The 26748-nt window shown below is 49.0% G+C and overlaps 2 protein-coding genes across 2 annotated transcripts in view; one reads left to right on the forward strand and one right to left on the reverse strand.

Moving 5' to 3' along the window:
* TBC1D10A (TBC1 domain family member 10A) overlaps positions 1 to 10474 on the reverse strand; it is a 40053-nt gene extending 29579 nt beyond the window's left edge. Inside the window, exon 1 of the mRNA XM_087705635.1 lies at positions 10222 to 10474. Coding sequence (XP_087561761.1) covers positions 10222 to 10412 — 191 coding nt within the window. The 5' untranslated portion in view covers positions 10413 to 10474. The remainder of the gene's footprint in view (positions 1 to 10221) is intronic.
* A 9156-nt stretch (positions 10475 to 19630) lies between these two features.
* Positions 19631 to 26748, forward strand: part of TMEM233 (transmembrane protein 233) — a 28626-nt gene continuing 21508 nt past the window's right edge. Inside the window, exon 1 of the mRNA XM_087703747.1 lies at positions 19631 to 19993. Coding sequence (XP_087559873.1) covers positions 19769 to 19993 — 225 coding nt within the window. The 5' untranslated portion in view covers positions 19631 to 19768. The remainder of the gene's footprint in view (positions 19994 to 26748) is intronic.

The following is a 26748-nucleotide window of genomic DNA, read 5'->3' on the forward strand; positions in this document are numbered from 1 at the left end:
GGCGTGGACCTCCTCAGGCGATACGTGTATTGCTGAATCATCCTCATTGCATCAGCTTACAGTTTACAGCTTACAACCTTACATCAGCTGGCAGCTATTAAGTCCTCAGTACCTGACCAGACGCCACCCCGGGAAGGGAGCATGGGGTCGTTAAAAGAAGACGCTGACGCGGAAACGGCTGCGTGAAAAACGATTACGGTTTAAGTCACCTTTTTCGGTGTTGTTGTCACTTCGGTCACTACGCAAAAGTTGTCAATGCTGTCTGTATTGGGGGGAGCGGGGGGGGGGAACCAGACGCTCTCTGTCCTGGTTATGGACTTATGTGAGCGAAAACAAGCCACAAGCTGTTCAGCCGTTAAACCTGAGCTCTTAATTGCAGCTGAGCTGTTGCCTTGTCAGCCCTGGAAGAGTAGAAGGAAACACTGCGATTCATTTGATTGTGTGTTGTTTGTTTGTGTGTTTGTTTCCAGGGTGTTTAACGGAACAGGCAGAGCACTGCAGGAAAGGCTTGGATTGTGTCTTGCCAGCAGGTGGGATGGAGAGGAAAATAAATGGATAAATCCGAAAGCAAACCCCCTTTCATCAAACTCTGATCATACGAGAGGCTCCTGAATGCAGGTTTCCAACCCACGTCAGAAGGGAGAAGTGGGAAACGGCGTAATTTTACCTGAATGGCACCTTTTAATGCCTGTTTTTGGAGGGGAAAAACAAACATCCAACCAGGAAGAAGCACTTGATAGTCCTCGACTTACGTCCGCAATGGAGTCCGAAGTTTCTGTTGCTAAGTGAAACATTGGCTGCTTGTGGCGTGTTATTCGATGTTCCCCTTACTCTGGCTTTAAGTCTGCTTTTTAAGTTTTGTGTAACTGTCCTTCCTTCCTTCCCTATTTTTTTCTTAAGCTCCTGACTTTCCTTCCTTCTCTTTTTCCCTTCCCCATCTCCTTCCTTCCTTTCTTCCTTTCCTTCCTCCCTCTCCTTCCTTTCTTTCCCTTCCCTCCTTTCATTCTTAAACTCTAGCCCTTCCTTCCTTCTCTTTTTCCCTTTCCCTTCTTCCTTCCTTTCTTCCTTCCCTTCTCTTTCCTTCTTAAACTCTTCTTCCTTTTCTTTTTCCCTTTCCCATCTTCTTCCTTCTTCCTTTTCTTCCTTCTTTCCTTCTTAAACTCTACTTTCCTTCCTTTTCTTTCCCTTTCCCATCTTCTTCCTTCCTTTCTTCCTTCCCTTCCTTCCCTCGCTTTCCTTCTTAAACTCTACTTTCCTTCCTTTTCTTTTTCTCTCTCCCATCTTCTTCCTTCTTCCTTTCCCTCTTTCCTTCTTAAATTCTAGACCTTCCTTCCTTTTCTTTCCCTTTCCCATCTTCTTCCTTCCTTTCTTCCTTCCCTTCCTTCTCTCTCTTTCTTTCTTAAACTCTACTTTCCTTCCTTTTCTTTTTCCCTTTCCCATCTTCTTCCTTCCTTCCCTTCCTTCTCTCTTTCCTTCTTAAACTCTACTTTCCTTCCTTTTCTTTTTCCCTTTCCCATCTTCTTCCTTTCCTTCCCTCTTTCCTTCTTAAACTCTACTTTCCTTCCTTTTCTTTTTCCCTTTCCCATCTTCTTCCTTTCCTTCCTCTTACAATCGAGCCCAGAATTAATGCTGCTAAGTGAGGCAATTGTTAAACGACTTCTGCCCCCTTTTTAACTCTTCTCGCCGCAGTTGCTAAGTGAATGACTGCAGTAAATTAAATTAAATTAGTCACACGGTTGTTAAGTGAATCTGGCTTGGCCACAGACTTTGCTTGTCAAAAGGTCACAGAAGCGGATCACATGAGTCCAGGACCTTGCAACCGTCATAAACATGAGTCAGTTACCAAATGTTTGAACTTTGATCAAGGGGCCGTGGGAATGCCGGAGAGTGGAAAAACAGACATAAATTATTTTCAGTGTTGTTAACTTTGGTCACTAAATGAACGGACTTAAGTCAAAGGCTAATTCTGATTTCTGACTGGTTCATACAATCCATACAATTGTGTTTTTTTTTTCCTCTTCCTTTTTTTAATTTTCTGCCAGCTAGACAAAACCTTACTCTGTCCTGAAAATGCCTCCTGGTTACCCTTTTAAGTTTTATTCATTTCCTACACCAGAAAAACGGATGTTTTCTGAAAAATCAGCCAGGGTGGAATAAAAGTCAATGACTTTTTTTTTTATCATATATAAAATTGTTTTTTTTTTTAAATTTACATTGGATTTTTTGGATTTTTATAAAATTTATTTTAATTAATAAAATGCTTTTGGAGTAAAAAAAAAATCCATCTAAAGAGAGTTTTCTATTTAAGGTACATTCATCATTTAGCTCATTCGGCATGAAATGGAGCTTAATTACGTAGCATGAGGCTGTATATTGGGACCATCGGTGAGTCAACAGCGGATCAGAGAGATGATAGTTGCTCTTTAAAAATCATGATTTTTATGGTGGATTATGCAAAATGTTTTTTAAAAAAAGGATAAAGTTTACCCCTCAGTTATTCTTGTTAGGTATAATTTCTGATTGCACAGTTATAGAGACTAACTTGATTTTGCATTTAATAACGGCAGCAAGACTGTTGGGGGCGCAATACTGGAAGAAGGAAGACTTGCCTACTATTCAAGAATGGACATTAAAAGTAACAAACCTAGCAGAGATGGCTAAAATATCTGCATATCTCAAGGACCACTCAAATGAGAGATATAAACTGGAGTGGAGAAGATGGATTGACTATACTCAAAATAAATATGGGACTAAGAAATTCCAGATAGTTTATGACTGAAGAAACAAGGAATGATATAATCTGTTTAGAGTTAGCCTAGCAAAGAGGAGTTAAAGCTCAAATGAAAGATGATACTAACTTTCTTTAAGTTTATTTTAGAACATCTTTGTTAAAGATTTATAACCTGTATTTGTTCTGGGAAGTCCAGGGGGGGGGGGGGGTAAGGTTGGGGGGGTTCAGGGGGGGAGGTAGGTAAATATTTGCAAAAAAAAAATTCCTAAAAATTTTCAATTAAAAAAAATCATGATTTAAATTGAGTTGCTTTAAATCATGCCTTTTTACTAGTGATTTAAATCATGGTGTAAAAGAACAAAACAGCCAGGTAACAGCTGGAACCATCCATTTCCCTCTGAGAACAAGCCATCCAGATGTTGGAGCACACACACAGACACACACAAAATCACCTTATTTTGTTATTAAGAAGGAAAGTATTCCTAAACCAGCTGAATTCCTTAATTCTCCATTCCCACAACAAACCCCCGAAGGATTTACACCCCCATAGGCCCAGCTTAGGAAACCAGAGCGCCGATTTGAAAGAGAGGAAGGGCTGGAAAGAAAGCTGAATGCACAACTGTTTTTTGCACAATCACACAACAGAACAGGTATGCCTAGTTCCTCGTGTGATTAATCTTTTAAAAAAAACACACACTAAAAACCTACTATGCCGGTGGAATATTAATCATTTCCCACGCAGGCCTCTCCAAGTTTTCTTAACGTACTTGGTGCCAGCCCAGGAATGGGTACTAAAAAGTAAGCTTAAAGCAATATTTACTCAGGAGTAAGCCCTCTTGCTCTTTTGGACAAGGAAAGGCTGGAAAATAAGCAAAATAAACAAGGCTCACTTTTTTCCACCACTTTTTCCATATGCTGCTTGAAAATGACAGCTTGCAACGATTGAGCCTCAAAACATAAATTCACTCGAAATGTTTTGATCGAGGTTCGTAAATCAGTTTAAAACTCAACCACTTGCTCTGTCTTATAATTCCCATCAAATACACAAATAAAGCACGCACAAGGTTTAATTTGCTCACACAACTTTGCTAACTAAGCAATACGATCATTTTTCTCCCTCCCCATAAAAGACACCGTTGAGGCCACACGAAAACTTTTCTTTCTAGGTTATCTTGGAAAACTAACTTCGTTTTTTGCTTCTTCCTGTGTTTTTGTTTGTTTGTTTTTCTTCTCTATTTTTCAGTTCCTTAACTAAAAAAAGAAATCTCAGATTGTTTTTCTAACGTGCCGCATTTCAAATTAGTGGAGTTCCTGTTAGAAATAAAAGAAACTTTGGGATGGCTAAAAGAAGCAGGTTTAACACTCCCGCCGAGACAGCCTTAACGTTATAGGGTAAAACGGTATGGGGTTTCCTGCCTAGGCAGGGGGTTGGACTAGAAGACCTCCAAGGTCCCTTCCAACTCTGCTATTGTACTGTATTGTGTTTTTATAACCAGGTTACTGAAGTCACCCATCCGCACAACACGATGAAACCTGTTGAGTTTAATATCAAGCAATCGGAAGTTTCCCGCTTTTATTTCAGAAAGTAGCAAAGAGCTTTAAATCGGGGCTTGGAAAGAACGGGATACGAGCTTTGGAACGGAGAATGCACCTGAGCATGTGAAGAGTGCCTTCGCCTTGTGTCTAGAGCCAAGGGTATCTATCCAACCTGGGCCATTTAAAGACTGGTGGACTTCAACTCCCAGAATACAAGGGCTAGCATGTGGGTTTATGCCTGGCTGGCTGGGGAATTCTGGGAGTTGAAGTCCACCCGTCTGAAAGAGGCGGAAGTTGGGAGACTGGCTGGCTGGGGAATTCTGGGAGTTGAAGTCCACCTGTCTTAAAGGGGCAGAAGTTGAAAGACTGGCTGGCTGGGGAATTCTGGGAGTTGAAGTCCACCTGTCTTAAAGGGGCAGAAGTTGGGAGACAGGCTGGCTGGGGAATTCTGGGAGTTGAAGTCCACCTGTCTTAAAGGGGTAGAAGTTGGGAGACTGGCTGGCTGGGGAATTCTGAGAGTTGAAGTCCATCTGTCTTAAAGGGGCAGAAGTTGGGAGACAGGCTGGCTGGGGAATTCTGGGAATTGAAGTCCACCTGTCTTAAAGGGGCAGAAGTTGGGAGACTGGCTGGCTGGGGAATTCTGGGAGTTGAAGTCCACCCGTCTTAAAGGGCCAGAAGTTGGGAGACTGGCTGGCTGGGGAATTCTGGGAGTTGAAGTCCATCTGTCTTAAAGGGGCAGAAGTTGGGAGACAGGCTGGCTGGGGAATTCTGGGAGTTGAAGTCCACCCGTCTTAAAGGGGCGGAAGTTGGGAGACTGGCTGGCTGGGGAATTCTGGGAGTTGAAGTCCACCCATCTTAAAAGGGCCAGAAGTTGGGAGCCCCCCCCTGACGCTAAACTACATAACGGTTTAAAGCCAGTTTGTTAGAGAGAAATGGGATTCTAGGCAATGGGAGGGAGAGCCAGGCGAAGGCGGCTCAGGCTGAGCCTGGAAAAAGGGGCCAAAGTCCATGGCAAGAGTGCCCTCTCCATCCTGGCACTTTTGCATAATGTTCTCTCCGACAGGAGGGCCCCTGCCCATATTAGGAGGGCCCCGTCCCTCTTCGGATCTCTAAGAACCCCCCTGCCTTCCTTTAATGAGAGCCCTGCTTGTGCCAGGAACCCTTCCCCACTCCTCTCTCAATGTAGCAACAGTGCCCCTGCCCACGGGAAGAGTGCCACTCAATCCTCACCAAGGAGTAGGCTCGATAGCAAGGGTGGCCCTGCCTATGTCAAATCTATCCCTCCACCCAAGAGCCCCTGAGGACTTCTGCCCATGTCAAGAGTCCCTATTCAGCCCCTGAGGACTTCTGTCCATGTCAAGAGTTCCTATTCAGCCCCTGGGGACTTCTGTCCATGTCAAGAGTTCCTATTCAACCCCTGGGGACTCCTGCCCATGTCAAGAGTTCCTATTCCGCCCCTGAGGACTCCTGCCCATGTCAAGAGTTCCCATTCAGCCCCTGGGGATTTCTGCCCATGTCAAGAGTTCCCATTCCGCCCCTGAGGACTCCTGCCCATGTCAAGAGTTCCCATTCAGCCCCTGAGGACTTCTGCCCATGTCAAGAGTTCCTATTCTACCCCTGAGGACTTCTGCCCATGTCAAGAGTTCCCATTCAGCCCCTGAGGACTTCTGCCCATGTCAAGAGTTCCTATTCTGCCCCTGAGGACTTCTGCCCATGTCAAGAGTTCCTATTCAGCCCCTGAGCACTCCTGCCCATGTCAAGAGTTCCTATTCAGCCCTTGAGGACTCCTGCCCATGTCAAGAGTTCCTATTCAGCCCCTGAGGACTCCTGCCCATGTCAAGAGTTCCTATTCAGCCCCCGGGGACTTCTGCCCATGTCAAGAGTTCCTATTCAACCCCCGGGGACTTCTGTCCATGTCAAGAGTTCCTATTCAACCCCCGAGGACTTCTGCCCATGTCAAGAGTTCCTATTCAACCCCCGAGGACTTCTGCCCATGTCAAGAGTTCCTATTCAGACCCTGGGGACTCCTGCCCATGTCAAGAGTTCCTATTCAGCCCCCGGGGACTTCTGTCCATGTCAAGAGTTCCTATTCAATCCCCGGGGACTCCTGCCCATGTCAAGAGTTCCTATTCAGCCCCTGGGGATTCCTGCCCATGTCGTTCCTATTCAACCCCCGGGGACTTCTGTCCATGTCAAGAGTTCCTATTCAACCCCCGGGGACTTCTGTCCATGTCAAGAGTTCCTATTCAGCCCCTGGGGACTTCTGTCCATGTCAAGAGTTCCTATTCCGCCCCTGGGGACTTCTGTCCATGTCAAGAGTTCCTATTCCGCCCCTGGGGACTTCTGTCCATGTCAAGAGTTCCTATTCCGCCCCTGGGGACTTCTGTCCATGTCAAGAGTTCCTATTCCGCCCCTGGGGACTTCTGTCCATGTCAAGAGTTTTATTCCGCCCCTGGGGACTTCTGTCCATGTCAAGAGTTCCTATTCAACCCCTGGGGACTCCTGCCCATGTCAAGAGTTCCTATTCCGCCCCTGAGGACTCCTGCCCATGTCAAGAGTTCCCATTCCGCCCCTGAGGACTCCTGCCCATGTCAAGAGTTCCCATTCATCCCCCGGGGACTTCTGTCCATGTCAAGAGTTCCTATTCCGCACCTGAGGACTCCTGTCCATGTCAAGAGTTCCCATTCATCCCCCGGGGACTCCTGCCCATGTCAAAAGCTCCCATTCCGCCCCTGAGGACTCCTGCCCATGTCAAGAGTTCCCATTCAACCCCTGGGGACTTCTGTCCATGTCAAGAGTTCCTATTCCGCACCTGAGGACTCCTGTCCATGTCAAGAGTTCCCATTCATCCCCCGGGGACTTCTGTCCATGTCAAGAGTTCCTATTCAACCCCTGGGGACTTCTGTCCATGTCAAGAGTTCCTATTCAACCCCTGGGGACTTCTGTCCATGTCAAGAGTTCCTATTCAACCCCTGGGGACTTCTGTCCATGTCAAGAGTTCCTATTCAGCCCCTGGGGACTTCTGCCCATGTCAAGAGTTCCTATTCAGCCCCTGGGGACTCCTGCCCATGTCAAGAGTTCCTATTCAGCCCCTGAAGACTTCTGTCCATGTCAACAGTCCCTATTCAACCCCTGGGGACTTCTGCCCATGTCAAGAGTTCCTATTCAGCCCCTGGGGACTCCTGCCCATGTCAAGAGTTCCTATTCAGCCCCTGGGGACTTCTGTCCATGTCAAGAGTTCCTATTCAGCCCCTGAGGACTCCTGCCCATGTCAAGAGTTCCTATTCAGCCCCTGGGGACTCCTGCCCATGTCAAGAGTTCCTATTCAGCCCCTGGGGACTCCTGCCCATGTCAAGAGTTCCTATTCAGCCCCTGGGGACTTCTGCCCATGTCAAGAGTTCCTATTCAGCCCCTGAGGACTCCTGCCCATGTCAAGAGTTCCTATTCAGCCCCTGGGGACTTCTGTCTATGTCAAGAGTTCCTATTCAGCCCCTGAGGACTCCTGCCCATGTCAAGAGTTCCTATTCAGCCCCTGGGGACTTCTGCCCATGTCAAGAGTTCCTATTCAGCCCCTGGGGACTTCTGCCCATGTCAAGAGTTCCTATTCAACCCCAGAGGACTCCTGCCCATGTCAAGAGTTCCTATTCCGCCCCTGAGGACTCCTGCCCATGTCAAGAGTTCCCATTCAGCCCCTGGGGACTTCTGCCCATGTCAAGAGTTCCTATTCAGCCCCTGGGGACTTCTGCCCATGTCAAGAGTTCCTATTCAACCCCCGAGGACTTCTGCCCATGTCAAGAGTTCCTATTCCGCCCCTGAGGACTCCTGCCCATGTCAAGAGTTCCCATTCATCCGGTGAGGACTTCTGCCCATGTCAAGAGTTCCCATTCAGCCCCTGGGGACTTCTGCCCATGTCAAGAGTTCCTATTCCGCCCCTGAGGACTCCTGCCCATGTCAAGAGTTCCCATTCATCCGGTGAGGACTTCTGCCCATGTCAAGAGTTCCTATTCAGCCCCTGGGGACTTCTGTCCATGTCAGGAGTTCCTATTCCGCCCATGGGTACTTCTGCCCATGTCAAGAGTCCCTATTCAGCCCCTGGGGACTTCTGCCCATGTCAAGAGTCCCTATTCAACCCCTAAGGACTTCTGTCCATGTCAAGAGTCCCTATTCAGCCCCTGGGGACTTCTGCCCATGTCAAGAGTTCCCATTCAGCCCCTGGGGACTCCTGTCCATGTCAAGAGTTCCTATTCAACCCCTGGGGACTCCTGTCCATGTCCAGAGTGCCCATTCAACCCCTGGGGACTTCTGTCCATGTCAAGAGTTCCTATTCAACCCCTGGGGACTCCTGTCCATGTCCAGAGTGCCCATTCAGCCCCTGGGGACTCCTGTCCATGTCAAGAGTTCCTATTCAACCCCTGGGGACTCCTGTCCATGTCCAGAGTGCCCATTCAACCCCTGGGGACTTCTGCCCATGTCAAGAGTTCCTATTCAGCCCCTGAAGACTTCTGTCCATGTCAACAGTCCCTATTCAACCCCTGGGGACTCCTGTCCATGTCAAGAGTTCCCATTCAGCCTCTGAGGACTCCTGCCCATGTCAAGAGTTCCTATTCAGCCCCTGGGGACTTCTGCCCATGTCAAGAGTTCCTATTCAGCCCCTGGGGACTTCTGCCCATGTCAAGAGTTCCTATTCAACCCCAGAGGACTCCTGCCCATGTCAAGAGTTCCTATTCAGCCCCTGGGGACTTCTGCCCATGTCAAGAGTTCCTATTCAACCCCCGAGGACTTCTGCCCATGTCAAGAGTTCCTATTCCGCCCCTGAGGACTCCTGCCCATGTCAAGAGTTCCCATTCATCCGGTGAGGACTTCTGCCCATGTCAAGAGTTCCTATTCAGCCCCTGGGGACTTCTGTCCATGTCAAGAGTTCCTATTCCGCCCATGGGGACTTCTGCCCATGTCAAGAGTCCCTATTCAGCCCCTGGGGACTTCTGCCCATGTCAAGAGTCCCTATTCAACCCCTAAGGACTTCTGTCCATGTCAAGAGTCCCTATTCAGCCCCTGGGGACTTCTGCCCATGTCAAGAGTTCCCATTCAGCCCCTGGGGACTCCTGTCCATGTCAAGAGTTCCTATTCAACCCCTGGGGACTCCTGTCCATGTCCAGAGTGCCCATTCAACCCCTGGGGACTTCTGTCCATGTCAAGAGTTCCTATTCAACCCCTGGGGACTCCTGTCCATGTCCAGAGTGCCCATTCAGCCCCTGGGGACTCCTGTCCATGTCAAGAGTTCCTATTCAACCCCTGGGGACTCCTGTCCATGTCCAGAGTGCCCATTCAGCCCCTGGGGACTTCTGTCCATGTCAAGAGTTCCTATTCAACCCCTGGGGACTCCTGTCCATGTCCAGAGTGCCCATTCAGCCCCTGGGGACTTCTGTCCATGTCAAGAGTTCCTATTCAACCCCTGGGGACTCCTGTCCATGTCCAGAGTGCCCATTCAGCCCCTGGGGACTTCTGTCCATGTCAAGAGTTCCTATTCAACCCCTGGGGACTCCTGTCCATGTCCAGAGTGCCCATTCAGCCCCTGGGGACTTCTGTCCATGTCAAGAGTTCCTATTCAACCCCTGGGGACTCCTGTCCATGTCCAGAGTGCCCATTCAACCCCTGGGGACTCCTGTCCATGTCAAGAGTTCCTATTCAACCCCTGGGGACTCCTGTCCATGTCCAGAGTGCCCATTCAGCCCCTGGGGACTCGTGTCCATGTCAAGAGTTCCTATTCAACCCCTGGGGACTCCTGTCCATGTCCAGAGTGCCCATTCAACCCCTGGGGACTCCTGTCCATGTCAAGAGTTCCCATTCATCCTCCGAGGACTCCTGCCCATGTCAAGAGTGCCACCCTCCTCTCCCCAGACAGCAGCCCTGCTGTTGACGGCCGGAGTGCCCCTGCCCATCGCCCGTCCACTCACGGCGCCTCCGGAGGGTCCCCGGCGTCCTGCCCGTCGGCCACCAGGAAGCCGAACTTGTCGACGCGCCGCTCGCCGCCTGCGTCGCCCGCCGAGCTCCGCGAGTCCAGCTCGCCGCCTCCCTCCTGCTCCGCCTCGGCCGCCTCGTCGTCGTCCTGGGCGGCCAGAGGGGCGCGGGGCTCCGGCGAGCCCATCCCGTCGCCGCGCAGCCTTCCCCCGCCAGCCCCGCCGCCGCCGCCACGGCTCTGAGCCCTCGCCGCCCCCTCAGCCCCAGCGGCCGCGGGCCCTCGCGCGCCCATTGGACGAGCCGCCGCCGCGCCCGCCCTCCGCCGCCGACATTGGCCCCAGCGCCTCGGACGCCGCCGCGCCGTAGGTCGCCCGCGCTGCCAATCCGCCTCTTCGCGCCCGCCCCCCTGGCTGAATGGCGGGGGCCGCTGGCCAATGACGCCTTCTCTCCTCCGCCCCTCCCTCTCTGGAAATTCTGGACTGCGCAAAAGTTGCCAGAAAGTCTCCTCGACCTCCAGGGGGCGCCAAACTAGCCTCGCCTTAACCGTGGCTTGTTGAATAAACCACGAACAAGCCACAAATCGCAGTTAGCAAGCCGCCTTGTCCCCGTTCACCCAACAGGCTGAGCCAAAGCCAGCCAGCCCAATTGCAGGTTTTAATGAGATGCTTGTTTCATGCAAACCACGATGCAACTTGTTGACTTAATCATGATTTATCAGAAAAAAAGGCTCTAGCGGCAGAGTCTGAACTAGGCTACATGGTGGTTGGTGAGCTTCCAAGCCCTGATGTCATCTGAATCCAGCAGCCACGTCACTGGACTGCGGATTTCATTAGCCGTGTCCTGACAAACCAAGATTAAAGCGGGTTTTCATAATTAATCTTGCCTTGTGTACTCCGATATGACCGCACACATGTCTGAAAAAAAGTGCAGGGATACTCCAATATCTGAGTTCCTTTTTCATTTAATTACTTTATCTAATGAGGCATAAAAATAGATCACTTGTTTACACAACACATTAAACCACAAACAAGCCAGGATTGAAAGCTCTTATTACCTACAATTTATTTTACAATATCAATTGAAGTTAATTCTAACTAAAACTAATTATTAGTTGTGTTAATATTAATCTATCTCCCAAATGAGACTCTGGGCAGTGAATATCGCTTAAAGCCAAACCAATATACACAATAAAAAGAAGGAAAAGTAATGATGGCTAAAACCAAACCCAACTTCAATCATTAAAACAAGAAACTAATCATGATGACCTCACTATCTTTCAGATTATGGCCAGATTATGGCAAATCTGCAAAGTGTATTTCTATAAATCATAGATTAAGCAAGACTAGGTTTAATAATAACATCCCTTCTATCACAAATAGCTTCTAGTTTATCTGGACTCCAAAAGTGTATCTTGTTTTGTTTAAGATTGACGACATAAATCCGTATTTTTGAAACCTGACAGTTTTTAAGATGTGTGGATGTTAACTCCCAGAATTCATGCCGGCTGGGGAAATTCTGGGAAATTGAAATCCACACATTTTAAAGTTGGCAAGTTTAAAAAAAATACTGAATGCTGGCTGTGGATGACTGGAGACATCCGGAGGGGTTGGATTGAATTTATAACATAAATTTATAATTTACACTCTGCTCTGATGCAGCCCCACCCAAAGCAGATCATGGGATACAGAGAAATGCAGAAATCGGTTAAAATGCAATTAAAAAACATGTGAAAAACATTAACAATTGCACTCCTTAACTCAAGAGAAAAGGCTTAGCTCTAAATAAACTCCGAATAGGAACCACGTGCAAAAGTGATTCATTGCATTTAGCTGCTTTTGGGGAATCCTTTTTATGGGGCAGACGGGAAAATTTGGGGGTGATTTTCCTTTCAAGCTAAGCTCTATCCTTTTAAATGCGATTTTTGCTTTGTAATATTCTTGTTTTGAAAGAAAAGCTCGCAGATGCTGCCACCTGCTGGCCAACTTAGCCCTTCAAATTGGCAGAAGTTAATAATAAAGAGGTGGGCGAACTTAATCATCACTTACTGAATCACAAAATATGCACAAAATATGGGATAAACCAGATAGGAAACACGACCAGATAAAAACGATTTGTTGCAAAGGCTGCATTTTTCAGCCTTTTACAACACTTGCAAACCTCAAAGTACAACTCTTGGGAGTCTCAGAAGTATTATTCTAGCTCCCCGCACCCAGAACTCCCTAATGACAACCTGAAAAACTTGGGAAGGTCCCTTCTCTTGCCCTCCCCCCCCCGCCAATGCAGCTACAGGCTATGCCAAGGGTTCCACAAGCCCCCTGGGCTGCGGCCGTTCAAAACCAGACCACGGGAGAAATGGGCAAAGGTGCGCATGCATGGAAATCTACTGATGTTGATGAAAAAGTAATTTTGGCTGAGGAATTCTGGGAGTTGAAATCCACAAGTCTTAAAGTTGACAAGTTTACAGAGAGAGAGAGAGACAGAGAGAGAGACACAGAGAGAAAGTCAGAGAGAGAGAGAGAGAGAGAGAGAGAGAGACAGACAGACAGACAGACAGACAGACACACACACACAGAGACAGAGAAGAGACAGACAGAGAAAGAAAGAGAGATGAGAGAGACAGACGGAGTCACACGCACACACACATACACAGAGAGAGAGAGAGACAGAGAGAGAGAGAAGAGAGACAGAGAGACAGAGAGAGAGACAGACAGACAGACACAGAGAGACAGAGAGAGAGAGAGAGGAGAGAGAGAAAGAGACAGACAGAGTCACAGAGAGAGAGACCGAGAGAGAGAGACACAGACACACACAGAGAGAGAGACACAGAGAGAAAGTCAGAGAGAGAGAGACACAGACACAGAGAGAGAGACACACAGAGAGAGAGAGAAGAGATAGAGAGAGAAAAGAGATAGAGAGAGAAAGAGAGAGAGAGACAGAGAGACAGAGAGAGACAGAGACAGACAGACAGACACAGAGAGACAGAGAGAGAGAGAGAGGAGAGAGAGAAAGAGACAGACAGAGTCACAGAGAGAGAGACAGAGAGAGAGACACACAGACACAGAGAGAGAGACACACAGAGAGAAAGTCAGAGAGAGAGAGACAGAGAGACAGAGAGAGAGAGACACAGACACAGAGAGAGAGACAGAGAGAGACACAGAGAAGACAGACAGACAGAGAGAAAGAGATGAGACAGACAAGAGACACAGACAAAGACACACACACAGAGAAACAGAGAGAGAGAGAAAGAGAGATGAGAGAGACACAGACAGAGAGAAAGAGAGACAAGAGAGACAGACAGACACAGACAAAGACACACACAGAGAAACAGAGACAGAGAGAGACAGAGAGAGAAAGAGAGACAAGAGACAGACAGACAGACAGAAAGAAAGAAAGAAAGAAAGAAAGAGAGATGAGAGAGACAGACAGAGAGACGAGAAAGACAGAGAGACAGACAGACACAGATAAAGACACACACAGAGAGAAACAGAGACAGAGAGAGACAGAGAGACGAGACAGACAGAGAGAGAGAGAGAGAAAGAGAGAGAGAGGGAGCTAGAGGGTAGAATAACAGCATCTTGAAAGCATTCCCTTTATATACTGAAGAAGATCAAAGTGAGGCAGTCTTGAGTGTTTTTCTCACCTGCCCCGCCCCGTGTTTACCAGATGGTGGTTGAATTCCTTCTTCAAGGCCTCTCCAGGTTTCCCTACCTCCAAAGGGAGAATTCACCCCTTGCCCCAGATGGCTCCCTTCCCTTTCTCTCTCCCCACCCCCACCCCCCACCCGGTGACTCCTCCAATGGCAACGAAGTACCCCAACTCCCACCAGTAGGCGAAAGCAAACGGACCCTGTTTAATAGCCGATCGATTTCTAGCTCTCTAGCTGGCAATGCCAGCTTTTCCAAAGTGCTGTTTCCAGAGCCGGCACGAAACCCATGCCCCCCCCCTCTGTTATTCCCTCGATGAGTTCGGATGCGATCCGTGACCAGTCTCGCTTGGCAGTGGGTCCTGTTGGCATCTTCCAGGATAGATCCCCCACATCTAACTTAAAGCCCTGAATTGCAAACTCCCCTCCTCAGCACCACTGAAAATGTTCGGGGTTGGTACAATATGGCTAAAGTACCAGCTCAGAGACCCTAAACCAGGGGGCCCCCAACCCTCAGTCTGTCAACTGGCATGGGGCTGCGGCATTCCAGAAACCGGTTGGCCCAAACAAGCAAAGCCCCATCAGCTGGAGGTAGACAGAACACAAAGCGCCCCTCTCTGGTCAGCGGCAAAACCTTATGTCCATGGAACCGGTCGCTGGTACCCAAAAGGTTGGGGGTCATTTCCCTAAACTGTTGTTTATTTAGTGTATCCTCCTCCTCCTCCTCCCCCCTCCTCCTCTCCACAAGCCACGCTCTCTTCTAGCACCGATGTTGTTAGCTAATTTGGTAATGAAATGTCTGCAAGAAAACAACCAGATTTAAGAGCATCAGTAAGCCCAGAGTTGTTGCCGCCCTCCTCCTCCTCCTCCTCCTCCTCCTCCTCCTCCTCCTCCTCCTCCTCCTCCTCCTCCTCCTCCTCCTCCTCCTCCTCCTCCTCCACCTCCTTCTCCTCCTCCTCCCCACTCTCTTCTAGCACTGATTAGGTTACCTAGTTTGGTAATGAAATGTCTGCAGGAAAACAACCAGATTTAAGAGCATCAGTAAGCCCAGAGTCGTCGCCCTCCTTCTCCTCCTCCTCCTCCTCCTCTCCACAAACCGCATTCTCTTCTAGCACTGATTAGGTTACCTAGTTTGGTAATGAAATGTCTGCAAGAAAACCACCAAACTCAGAAAGCATCAAGGACCCCACAGTCCTCCTCCTTCTCCTCCTCTTTTCCTTCTTCCCTTCTCCTCCTCCACTCCACAAACCCCACTCCCTTCCAGCACTGATTAGGTTACCTAGTTTGGTAATGAAACGTCTGCAAGAAAACAAGCAGCGTTAGAGAGCATCAAGGAGACCACAGTGGTGGTCCTCCTCCTCCTCCTCCTCCTCCTCCTCCTCCTCCTCCTCCTCCTCTTTTCCTTTTTCCCTTCTCCTCCTCCACTCCACAAACCCCACTCCCTTCCAGCACTGATTAGGTTACCTAGTTTGGTAATGAAACGTCTGCAAGAAAACCACCAAGCTCAGAGAGCATCAAGGACCCCACAGTCCTCCTCCTCCTCCTCCTCCTTCCCTTTTCCTTCTTCCCTTCTCCTCCTCCACTCCACAAACCCCACTCCCTTCCAGCACTGATTAGGTTACCTAGTTGGGTCAGGAAACATCTGCAAGAAAACCCCCAGGTTCAGAGAGCACCAAGACCCCCCCCCACCCTCCTTTTGACCATGAGCGACCGATCTCCTCCTCCAGCGTTAATAAGTGCTCGAAGAGGCATTTAGAGATCCCGAAGGCCGTTTCCGATTACTCCCTTCGTTGCTGCTTCTTCGCCATGGAGGCTTCTATAAATCTTTTGGAAAGGCGAGTGTCTTAACAGCAAATTGGAGATGATTCAGCGCAGCGGGACCCAAGTGAGAATCCAGCCAAGGGTTTTTCTACCCTGGGAGAAAGCAGGTTAATGGGGTTTTATCTGCAGATTGATTCATGAGGCTGTTGTCTTTGGGGGAATTCTAAAAAGCCTTCGCTGCTGAATCGGAATATTTGCAGCCCGAGGTTCATCACAAGGGAAAGGCTCCATCCAACTCAGCCGAAACTTTTTTTTCTTTATTTTTATTTGATTATGAATTTTTTTTAATTAATTATTTTAATTTTATCAATTTCATATATACATTCACAATTATATGATCTCATAACTGTTATTAATAATATGCATTTATAACAATGTTTCCCTACTGTTGACAATATACTTGAAGATTGCTTTTTTAACATCCCATAGATCCATCTTATCTTACAACGGTCCTACTTCTTCTTCCCTCCCTCCCTCTTTCCTTCCCTCGTTTCTTCTCTCCTACTCCCCTTCCTTCCCTCCCTCCTTCCCCTACCCTCCTTCTCTCCTTCCCTCCTGCCTTCCCTCCTTCCTTCCTTCCCTCCTTTCTTTTCTCCTTCTCTCCTTCCTTTCCCCCTTCCTTTCTTCCTTCCTTTCCCCCTTCCTTCTCTCCTACATTCCCTCCTTCCTTCCCTCCTTTCTTCTCTCCTTCTCTCCTTCCTTCCTTCCCTCCTTCCTTCCCGTGGACAGCCATTTATCTGATGTGGCTTAGGAACAAGGGGCTGGATTAGAAGACCTCCAAGGTCCCTTCCAACCCTGTTATTCCGCAAGGAGATGTCTCAAGAAAAGGCCAGGATTTTTTCTCCTACTTTCCCCCCCCTCCTTCCTTCCCTCCTTCCTTCCTTCCCTCCTTTCTTTTCTCCTTCTCTCCTTCCTTTCCCTTCCTTTCCTCCTTCCTTCCCCCCTTCTTTCTCTCCTACATTCCCTTCTTCCTTCCCTCCTTTCTTCTCTCCTTCTCTCCTTCCTTCCCTCCTTCCTTCCCTCCTTTCTTTTCTCCTTCTCTCCTTCCTTTCCCCCTTCCTTTCCTCCTTCCTTCCCCCCTTCTTTCTCTCCTACATTCCCTCCTTCCTTCCCTCCTTTCTTCTCTCCTTCCTTCCCTCCTTCCTTCCCTCCTTTCTTCTCTCCTTCCTTCCCTCCTTCCTTCCCTCCCTCCTTCCTACCCCCCTTTCTTCTCTTTCTTCTCTCCTTCCTTCCTTCCTCCTCTCCTTTCCCTTCTCTCCTTCCCCTTCCTCCCCTTTACCCTTCCCCTCTTCTTCCCATTCCTCCCCTCTTTCCTACTCTTACATTCCCTCCCATTCTTCCTCTGCCTTTCCCTTTCTCCTATTCCTCTCCTTTCTCCTCTCCTTCCTATCTTTCCTTCTACTCCTCCCTCCATCCACTCTATCCGTTGTTGTGTTTACATATTCTCCTCTTCAGGGGATGACCTGATTATGAAATTTATACGCCACCAGGGCAACTTTCGGACCTGGTGTTTCTCTGGCATTTCTTTAATCGAACTGCCTTGCCAATCCGTAGGCATAACGGATGCATCCAAGGAATAATGAAAGGTATAATTCACACGTACCGCTGATCAGGAGTTGGGAGCTCACCCTGGGGTATTTCTCCTTCTCCTCTTCCTCCTTCCTCTTCCTTTATGGTTGAGTTAAAAGTCTAATCTCCTGTTCATGCAAAAAAAAAGCCCTTCGAAAGAATAAAGGATTGCAACCATCATTCATATGCGCCAGTTGCCAGGCCTTTGAATTTCGATCAAAAGGGCCATAGGGATGCTGCAACCTCATAATCAGGGGAAATGGTCATAAGTCCCTCTTTGCACAATTGTGGTCACTAAATGAACTCTGCAGTGGAGCTGGCAGCAGAGTCGGACAGTGAGGAGGTCGGGGAGGAACCTGGAGACTGGGGAAGGCTCGGGTGAGGGCTCTGTGTCGGGGGCAGGGCCGTCTGACAGTTCTCAGCTGCCTTTGGAGCTAGAGAGCAGTGAGGCAGAAGAACAGCAGGAGCCTGTTCCCAGTGTGAGCCTGCGCAGAGCTGCCAGATAGAAAGAACAGCTGAGAAATCAGGGTTGACTTGGGAGGAAGGCCACAGGTGGACGGTGGACGGCCCCTCCCATAGGAAATAAAAGAGGAGCAAAAGGGGAGGGGCTTTTGCAGGAAACAATTTGTTCGTTCCTTCAGCTGGTTTCAGGAGTGTGAAGATCTGTCCGTGAATCTCAGAGACTCTGTGCCAAGTCTTTCCTTGCACCGTACAGCGTTTGGGAAAATATCTTGCAAAAGTTCTTCCTATGTTTCAGCCTCCAGTCCCCTAATCATCTTTGTTGCTCTTCTCTGCACTCTTTCCAGAGTCTCCACATTTTTTTAAAAATTTTTTTATTGAAGGTTATAAAAAAAGGCAAGATTTACAAAATACAAAAAAAAAAAAAGAACTCATTACATATTTACAGCGCAAATGGCAAAAATTCATACATATGTATACATAATTCATCTCACCTTTCCTAGTATAAAACTAGGTTACTAATTCTATGCAGGTATTCATAACGGATTTTTCCTATCAGATCATCAAAGATTTTTCAACACTATAGTCTATTGATATTAATTGTAGGTGAGTTCTCACCTCTAATACATTTCTTATCTCATTTGCTACTTAGTCTTTGTATATTGTATATTTAAATTGTTACTTAAGTTATTTTGAGTTAATAAAATATCTCATTTATATATCTTAATTCTCATTGTCTTTCTTATCAAACCATTTGTATAATTTCTCCCAGACTTTGTAGAAGTCTGTGTCTTCTTTTTCATTAATCAGCATTGTCAATCTATTCATTTCCGCTATTTCTAAAATTTTATTCATAACCATTGTACTAGTGGGGGCATTTTCTTTCTTCCAGCACTGCGCATATGCGATTCTTGCCGCCGTCAAGATATGGACGAGTAGATATTGATTAGTTTTAATTATTTTTGGATCTATTATCCCTAAATAGAAACATGTCCGGATTGAGGTTTAATTTAGTTGACATAATTTCATTTAGCCACCTTAGTATTCGCTTCCAATATGTCTTAGCCACCGGACACGTCCACCACATGTGGTAGTATGTGCCCAGTATTATTTTGCATTTCCAGCATTTGGCCTATGATTTTGTGGAAATTTTTGCCAGTCTTGTCGGAGTCTCCACATTTTGTTCTGGTCCTTTTCAGCCTCCCCAAGCCAAAAACGAACCAAAAGAAGAAGAAAAGAGGCTCGCCTAAAAAAAAAAAATCGTCATCTGGAGGGTGGGCTAGAAGACCTCTGAGGTCCCCCTCCTCCAAGTTCAAGTTTCTCATTCGGGGTGTTCCCGCCCCCGCCCTCCCAGCCTTCCCCGGATGGTCCTTCTGCCCGTCTCCCCCCCACCCCTTTTGCACAACGCTGATTGGGTCTCTATCTCTCTACCTCCCCCCCCCCCACCGCGCCTCTGCTGGTGCGGGGGCGCTCCAGGCGGCGCGGCGCTCCAGGCGCTTCTTGGCAGAGTCCGGCGTGCGCCTTCCTCCCTTCGCTCCGGGAGAGAAACCTGAGCGGTTGTACGGAGCCAGCTGGGGTCGGCAGGGTTCTTTTTTGGCCAGCAGCCGTCGTTCCCGAGCGAGGAGAGGCGAAGGCAGAGGGATAAGGCCGGGCTGAGCCAGTTCGTTCTTCTTTCTTTCTTTCTTTCTTTCTTTCTTTCTTTCTTTCTTTCTTTCTTTCTTTCTTTTCTCCTCCTCCTCTATCCTTTCTTTCTTTCTCTTCCTTCCCTCCTTCCTCTCTTTCTCCTCTTCCTTCCTTCCTCTCTTTCTTTCTTCTCCTCCTCCTCTATCCTTTCTTTCTCTTCCTTCCTTTTTCTTTCTCCTTCTTCTTTTCCTCCTCCTTTCTTTCCCTTTCTTCCTCTCTTCCTTTCTCCTATCCTCTTTCTTACTGTCTCTTCCTCCCTCCCTCCCTCCTCCTTCCTTCTTCTTCTCCCACCCGCCTGGCGCTCTCCGCCACTTTCGCGCCCCGTTCCAACTTCGCCTCCTCGCGCCTTCTCCGGCGAATTCCCTCCCATGGCGGGCTCGTCGCCTCCCCCGGCTTACTCCGACCTCAAGAGGGGCTTGGAGAAGAGCGGCAGCGGCGCCCAGCTCCAGCTGAACGGCGCCGAGGAGATCCCTGGCCCCGAGGAGGAAGAGGAGCAGCGCCCCCCGCCCAAGAACTACTTGTGGCTAAGCATTCTGTCCTGCTTCTGCCCCGCGTACCCCGTCAACATCGCCGCCTTCGTTTTTTCGGTCATGGTGAGCCGGGGGGGGGGGCACGGGGACCGGGCGGGACCCACTGACGCTCCGCGCCTGCCCGACGTTGCCAGGACCCCTGCCCCATGCTGCCAGGGCCCCCTGCCCGATGTTGACGTCTCCTGGCCGTCGGGGAGACATCCCATGCGCCTGGGCCGGAGTGCAAACGGAGGCCGGGGAGGGAGGAGGAGACCCCACCCGGATTCCCCATCCGTGTTCCCTTGTCCCCCCTTCCCAAACTACCACCCCCCAGCCGCCTCCGTGGTCCCAGTCACCCTTTCTCCTTCCCTTTTGCGCAAAGGCCCTTGTGCGCTTTTACGCACGAATCGCTCAATCGCTCCATTTGGGTCTTGGGGGGGTCTAAGCGAGGGCACTGCAGGGAAAGGAGGTTTGGGGGCGCGGGGGTGGAGGCTAGGAGGGGTCGGCCTCTCGGGGAGCCAGGAGGCGGGCTCTCCAGGTGGTCTGGCATCGGTTGATAGTAAGGGGGAAACCCAAAGCCGCGGCGGCGGGGACCGTTTCATCCTTCAGGCGCTGCCTTCTTTTTTTGGAGGAGACAAACGCCGGCAGCCGCTGCGCGGATCCTGCCGGCCATTGCTTGAGGAATGGGTTGAGGTGCGGATCCCGCGAATTGCAGCTGGGCGCGAGTTCTAGTTTTCGCAAATGTGCAACGGCTAACCCGGTTTGGGTCTCCAAAGCTTGCTTCCACTCCCCCCTCCAAAATATGCCTGGTTGGTTTGCTTTCCATTACGCTTTAACCGCGTGTGTGGGGTGGGGGTGATTTTCCACTTAAGTGTGGCTCAGGGTTGAAATGCAAGGTTCTTGGTGCTCTCTGAGCTGGTTGGTTTTCCTGCAGATGTTTCAGTACCCAACTAGGTAACACCATCAGTGCTAGAAGGGAGTGGGGTTTGTGGAGAGGAGGAGGACTGTGGGTTCCTTGGTGCTTTCTGAGCTTGGTGGTTTTCTTGCAGACATCTCATTACCCAACTAGGTAACATCATCAGTGCTAGAAAAGTGTGGGGTTTGTTGAGAGAAGGAGGAGGAGGACTGTGGGGTCCTTGGTGCTCTCTGAGTTTGCTGGTTTTCTTGCAGACATCTCATTACCCAACTAGGTAACATCATCAGTGCTGGAAGGGAATGGGGTTTGTGGAGAGGAGGAGGACTGTGGGGTCCTTGGTGCTCTCTGAGCTTGGTGGTTTTCTTGCAGACATCTCATTACCCAACTAGGTAACATCATCAGTGCTAGAAAGGTGTGGGGTTTGCAGAAAGGAGGAGGGGGAAAAGGATCCTTGCTGTTCTCTGAGCTTGCTTGTTTTCTTGCAAACGTTTATCGATGTTAACCCTGGTAATGTTACCTAGTTTGGCTGATGAAACATAGCACAAAGCACCTTTAACTCCCCTCATCCCAGCCATCATGGCCAACAGTAGTGAGGCAGGGCAGGGCAGGGCAGAGGATGAAAAATCCCATCGCTGGTATCCCAGCAGCAGAGAAATCTTGACCTCCAATTTCCACTTGCTAATGGATGTTCTTAAATGTGCACAAATCCTGGCCAACACGGATATCTTGTTATGCAATTATCCCGTTTATTATTTATTAGACAGCCCCGCGGCCTGTTCAGTCACTCTTTCAGAAATATTCCCTCATCAGATTCCTCAGCCGCCTTCAACAACGGCGGCAAAGCTTCTAACATACCGGAACAATTCTTCAATTAAAATCCGCGGATCCTCTATCGATGGGGATTGGCGGTTTCTCCATTCGATAAATAAATCAATACACCCATGGATGGACCTGCTTTGAAAATGGCCCATCTGGAAGCTGTATACCTCAGTCCAACATCAGCCAGGAAGTGTCATAAAATGTTTTAACAAATTTTGGCAAATTTCAACAGCCGGGGGGTGGGGTGGGGTGATGGACCCCCGATTTTGGATGCTTTCTGAGCTTGTCGATTAGAAAGATCGGCAGTTCGGCGGTTCGAATCCCCAGCGCCGCGTAACCGGAGGGAGCTCCCGTGACTTGTCCCAGTTTCTGCCAACCGAGCAGTTCGAAAGCAGGTAAAAAATGCAAGTAGAAAAATAGGGACCACCTTTGGTGGAAGGGAACAGCGTTCCGTGCGCCTTCGGTGTTGAGTCATGCCGGCCACGTGACCACAGAGAAGTCTCCGGACAAGTGCTGGCTTTTCAGCTTTGAAACGGAGATGAGCACTGCCCCCTAGAGTCAGGAACGGCTAGCACCTATGTGTGAGGGGAACCTTCACCTATTAGTGGGCTGACCTCACGGTCTTCTATCACCAGGCCAAGCTAGTATATTCCAGTTCTAAAGACGGATGGTGGATCTCCTTTTGAAGGTATATTTTTGTTGTTGGCGCAGTTGAGTTGAAAGGAAGACAGACAGTTCATTGACATACTATTTTGGGAGATGTTAAGATTAAAGAGAAACAAATTGGGATGGGGGCAATGACAAAGCTCCAGGATTTGCAGATCAAAGTTGTACTTAAGGAAAAAGCAACATTTGTTATACCAATGACTGGAGCAGAGTGAACTTCAAAGGATTTCCTCCATATCTAGAAATATTGAATTTAGGAAGCATTGAATTGATCATACCTGCGCCCCCTAATTTTACACACAGAGAAAAATCCCTTTTCGAGCTGCCTAGATTCTTAGATGCCACCTTAATCAATCTTCAGGTTTTTCGTTTCGCTTGATGAGGGGGTTGGACTAGAAGACCTCCAAAGTCCCTTCCAACTCTGTTATTCCACTATTCTTGAATTCGTAAGTTTCCACCGCTCTCGGACTCTGAATCCGGCTGGAGTTTCCCCACTCCTACAAAAATAATCCTAGATTATTTTTGGCGCAGTAGTTAGGGTGCAGTACTGCAGGCCACTTTAGCTGACTGTGATCTGCAGTTCAGCGGTTCAAATCTCACCGTCTCAAGGTCGACTCAGCCTTCCATCCTTCCGAGGTGGGTGAAATGAGGACCCGGATTGTTGGGGGCAATATGCTGACTCAATTTGCTAAAAAATCTGTAAACCGCTTAGAGAGGGCTGAAATAGCAATAGCAATAGCAGTTAGACTTATATACCGCTTCATAGGGCTTTCAGCCCTCTCTAAGCGGTTTACAGAGTCAGCATATTGCCCCCAACAACAATCCGGGTCCTCATTTTATCCACCTCGGAAGGATGGAAGGCTGAGTCAACCCTGAGCCGGTGAGATTTGAACAGCCGAACTGCAGAACTGCAGTCAGCTGAAGTAGCCTGCAGTGCTGCATTTAACCACTGCGCCACCTCGGCTCCCTATGAAAGCCTATGAAGCAGTATATAAGTCTAATAAATAAATAAATAAATAAATTTTGGGGGGAAACGTGATATGCATGAAGGCCAACACAGCTAAAGCAGGGGTCACCAATCTTTCGGACCTCAGGGACCGCTAAATTCATAATTTTAAATCCCGCGGACCACTAATATGATCTGCTTAATGACCTGCTGGGTGGGTGTGGCTAGGTGGTCATGTGACTGGGAGGGCGTGGCCAACTTGATGTCACTCACGTCGAGGGGCAACTCACTGGTTTCTACTGGCCCCTTATTCCTCGCCTGCCTGCCCGGGCTCCTTAGGGCCCCAACAGGAAGCAGTTGCTGGAGCTAAGCAGCCCCCAGGAGGAAGAGTTGGCAAAACAGCTCAGTTCAAATTGGATCTGGCTGAGAAGGAGGCTCAGCAGAAGCACCTCACTGAGGACTAGGAGCATAGGCTTTTGAAGCAAAGGGAAGACCTGTAGGAGTGCAAGGCCAGGTGCCGGCACCTGGAGGCTCAGCGGGCTGAGATGGTCAGCCAGTTCCAGGCCATGATGCAGTCCCACTGGAACGAGGCCCTCCGGCTCTTCCCCACCAGTGGTGCTTCCCTCCAGCCTTCGCCCAAAGCCCCCCACCAGGAGGCCGAAGCAGACCCCAAGTCGGAATTTCTGCCCCCCTCCGACCCCCACAAAAAGACCCCGAAGGGGGAGGCTCTGCAGCAACACAAGCGTTCATTGCACGTATCCATCCCAGGGGCCGTAGTTTGAGGACCCCTGATTTAGTGCAATATAAAAAACACAAATAATTTTTCTGCAGGCCACCTAAATTTTCTCACGAACCTCCGGTGGAAATCCTATACTTATATTTCAGACAAATGACTGTCCAGCCTCTTCTTAAAACCTTCAATGATGGAGCATCCACAGCTTCTAGAGGCAAGCGGTTCCACCGGTTAATCGTTCTGACTGTTAGGAAATGTCGCCTTAATTCTAGGTGGCCTAAAGGCTCTGTTCTCACCTCACAATCAGGAGGTTGTGAGTTCCATCCTAGGTCGAGGCAGATGTAGGGTCTCCTGCTTGGGCAGGGGGCTGGGCTAGATGACCTGCAAGGTCCCTTCCGACTCTGTTCCTCTGTTAAAGGTTGCTTCCGAGGTGGCGCAGTGGTTAAATGCAGCACTGCAGGCTACTTCAGCAGACTGTTATCTGCAGTTCGGCTGTTCAAATCTCACCGGCTCAAGGTTGACTCAGCCTTCCATCCTTCCGAGGTGGGTAAAATGAGGACCCGGATTGTTGTTGGGGGCAATATGCTGACTCTGTAAACCGCTTAGAGAGGGCTGAAAGCCCTATGAAGCGGTATATAAGTCTAACTACTATCGCTATTGCTATTGCTATTCCCTCTTTGATTAGTTTCCATCCGGGCCTTCTTGTCCTGCCTTCAGGCGCTTTGGAGAATAACAAGAGTGGCAAGGGACCCTGGAGGTCTTCTAGCCCAACCCCCTGCACGAACAGGAGACCCTATAAACCATCCCACATAAATGGTTATCCAACATCTTCTTAAAGACTTCCAGTGTTGGAGCATTCACAACTTCTGGAGGCAAGTCGTTCCACTGATTCATCGTTCTCACTGTCAGGAAATTTCTCCTCTGTTCTAAGTTGCTTCTCTCCTTGATTAGTTTCCACCCATTGCTTCTTGTTCTACCCTCAGGTGCCTTGGAAAATAGTTCGACTCCCTCTTCTTTGGGGCAACCCCTGAGATATCGGAAGACTGCTATCATGTCTCCCCTAGTCCTTACAATACAATACAATACAATACAATACAATACAATACAATACAATACAATACAATACAATACAATACAATACAATAGCAGAGTTGGAAGGGACCTTGGAGGTCTTCTAGTCCAACCCCCTGCCTAGGCAGGAAACCCTATACCGTTTCAGACAAATGGCTGTCCAACATCTTCTTAAAGACTTCCAGTGTTGGAGCATTCACAACTTCTGGAGGCAACTTCTGTTCCACTGATTAATTGTTCTCACTGTCAGGAAATTTCTCCTCGATTCTAAGTTGCTTCTCTCCTTGATTAGTTTCCACCCATTGCTTCTTGTTCTACCCTCAGGTGCCTTGGAGAATAGCTTGGCTCCCTCTTCTTTGGGGCAGCCCCTGAGATATTGGAAGACTGCTATCATGTCTCCCCTAGTCCTTCTTTTCATTAAACTAGACATCCCCAATTCCTGCAACCGTCCTTCGTATGTTTTAGCCTCCAGTCCCCTAATCCTCTTTCTTGCTCTTCTCTGCACTCTAGTCCTTTCCACCCCTCTGGACTAGCCAAACCCAAATCTTGAAAGCATTCTTCGTATGTTGCGTCTCTTCTTGGTCAGTTTCCTCCCCGCCGTTTCTTCTTCTCCTGCCTTTCTGGTGTTTTGGAGAAGAGGTTGGCCCCGTCTTTTCTCCAGAGGCGGAAGCTGCTTGGGGGCGACCAGCAGAAGTTCAAGCTGTGGTCTCCTGCCCTTCGCAGCAGAAGTCACACCCTTTGTCTATTGATTCCAGGCAGGGAGAAGTGAACCTGGGCCAAAACTTTAGCAGCCTTAATGGACTGCGGTGCATTACTTAGAAGAAGAAGAAAAGACGACGGACTCTTTTGGAAGCTCCAGGAGATGCTGGGAGCCGAGCCAAAGCCGCCGAGATAGGAGGAAGGCTCCTTCAAGCCAACAGGATGTGGAAGATGGGAGGCGAGGTTGGAGAGAGGGGGGCTGGGAGCTCCGAAGATTTGGGCAGGGTAGACTGATTCCCATCGTGCTTGTCCAGGATGGGATTTTAAAACTGGAAAATAAGAGCCGAGGTGGCACAGTGGGTAGAGCGCAGCACTGCAGGCTACTTCAGCTGACTGTTATCTGCAGTTCGGCGGTTCAAATCTCACCGGCTCAGGGTTGACTCAGCCTTCCATCCTTCCGAGGTGGGTGAAATGAGGACCCGGATTGTTGTTGGGGGCAATATGCTGACTCTGTAAAACCGCTTAGAGAGGGCTGAAAGCCCTATGAAGCGGTATATAAGTCTAACTGCTATTGCTAAAATGGATCTGCTGGGAGGAACGGATGGGAAAGGGTCAGCTCCCCCCCCCATTTAGCGTTTATCTTTGTGACCGAATAGAAGCAGAGAACCGGAAGGGGCCTCAGGAGGTCTTCTAGTCTGACCCCTTGCTCATGGTGGTCCAGCCTCTTCTCGGAAATGATCTGCACAAGGAGATCTCGGCTTTGCCCCAGTTGGTTTAGTGACCGCTCGAAGCCGCAACGGCACTGAGGGAAAAAAGAAACTTACAACCAGGTTTCACCCTTGTGACGGTCGCAGCATCCGCAGTAGTCACGGGATCAATATTCGGATGCTTGGCCACTGGTTTGCATTTATGACGGTTGCAGTGCTCCATGTGTGCGTGTGTGCGCGTATTTGTGACGTGATCCTCTTTTTGCGACCTTCAGACAAGAC

The sequence above is a fragment of the Thamnophis sirtalis genome, unplaced genomic scaffold, assembly GCF_051295495.1.
Source record: "Thamnophis sirtalis isolate CommonGarterSnake01/CBP01778 unplaced genomic scaffold, rThaSir2_p1.2 scaffold_2, whole genome shotgun sequence".
In the NCBI taxonomy this organism is placed as follows: domain Eukaryota; kingdom Metazoa; phylum Chordata; class Lepidosauria; order Squamata; family Natricidae; genus Thamnophis; species Thamnophis sirtalis.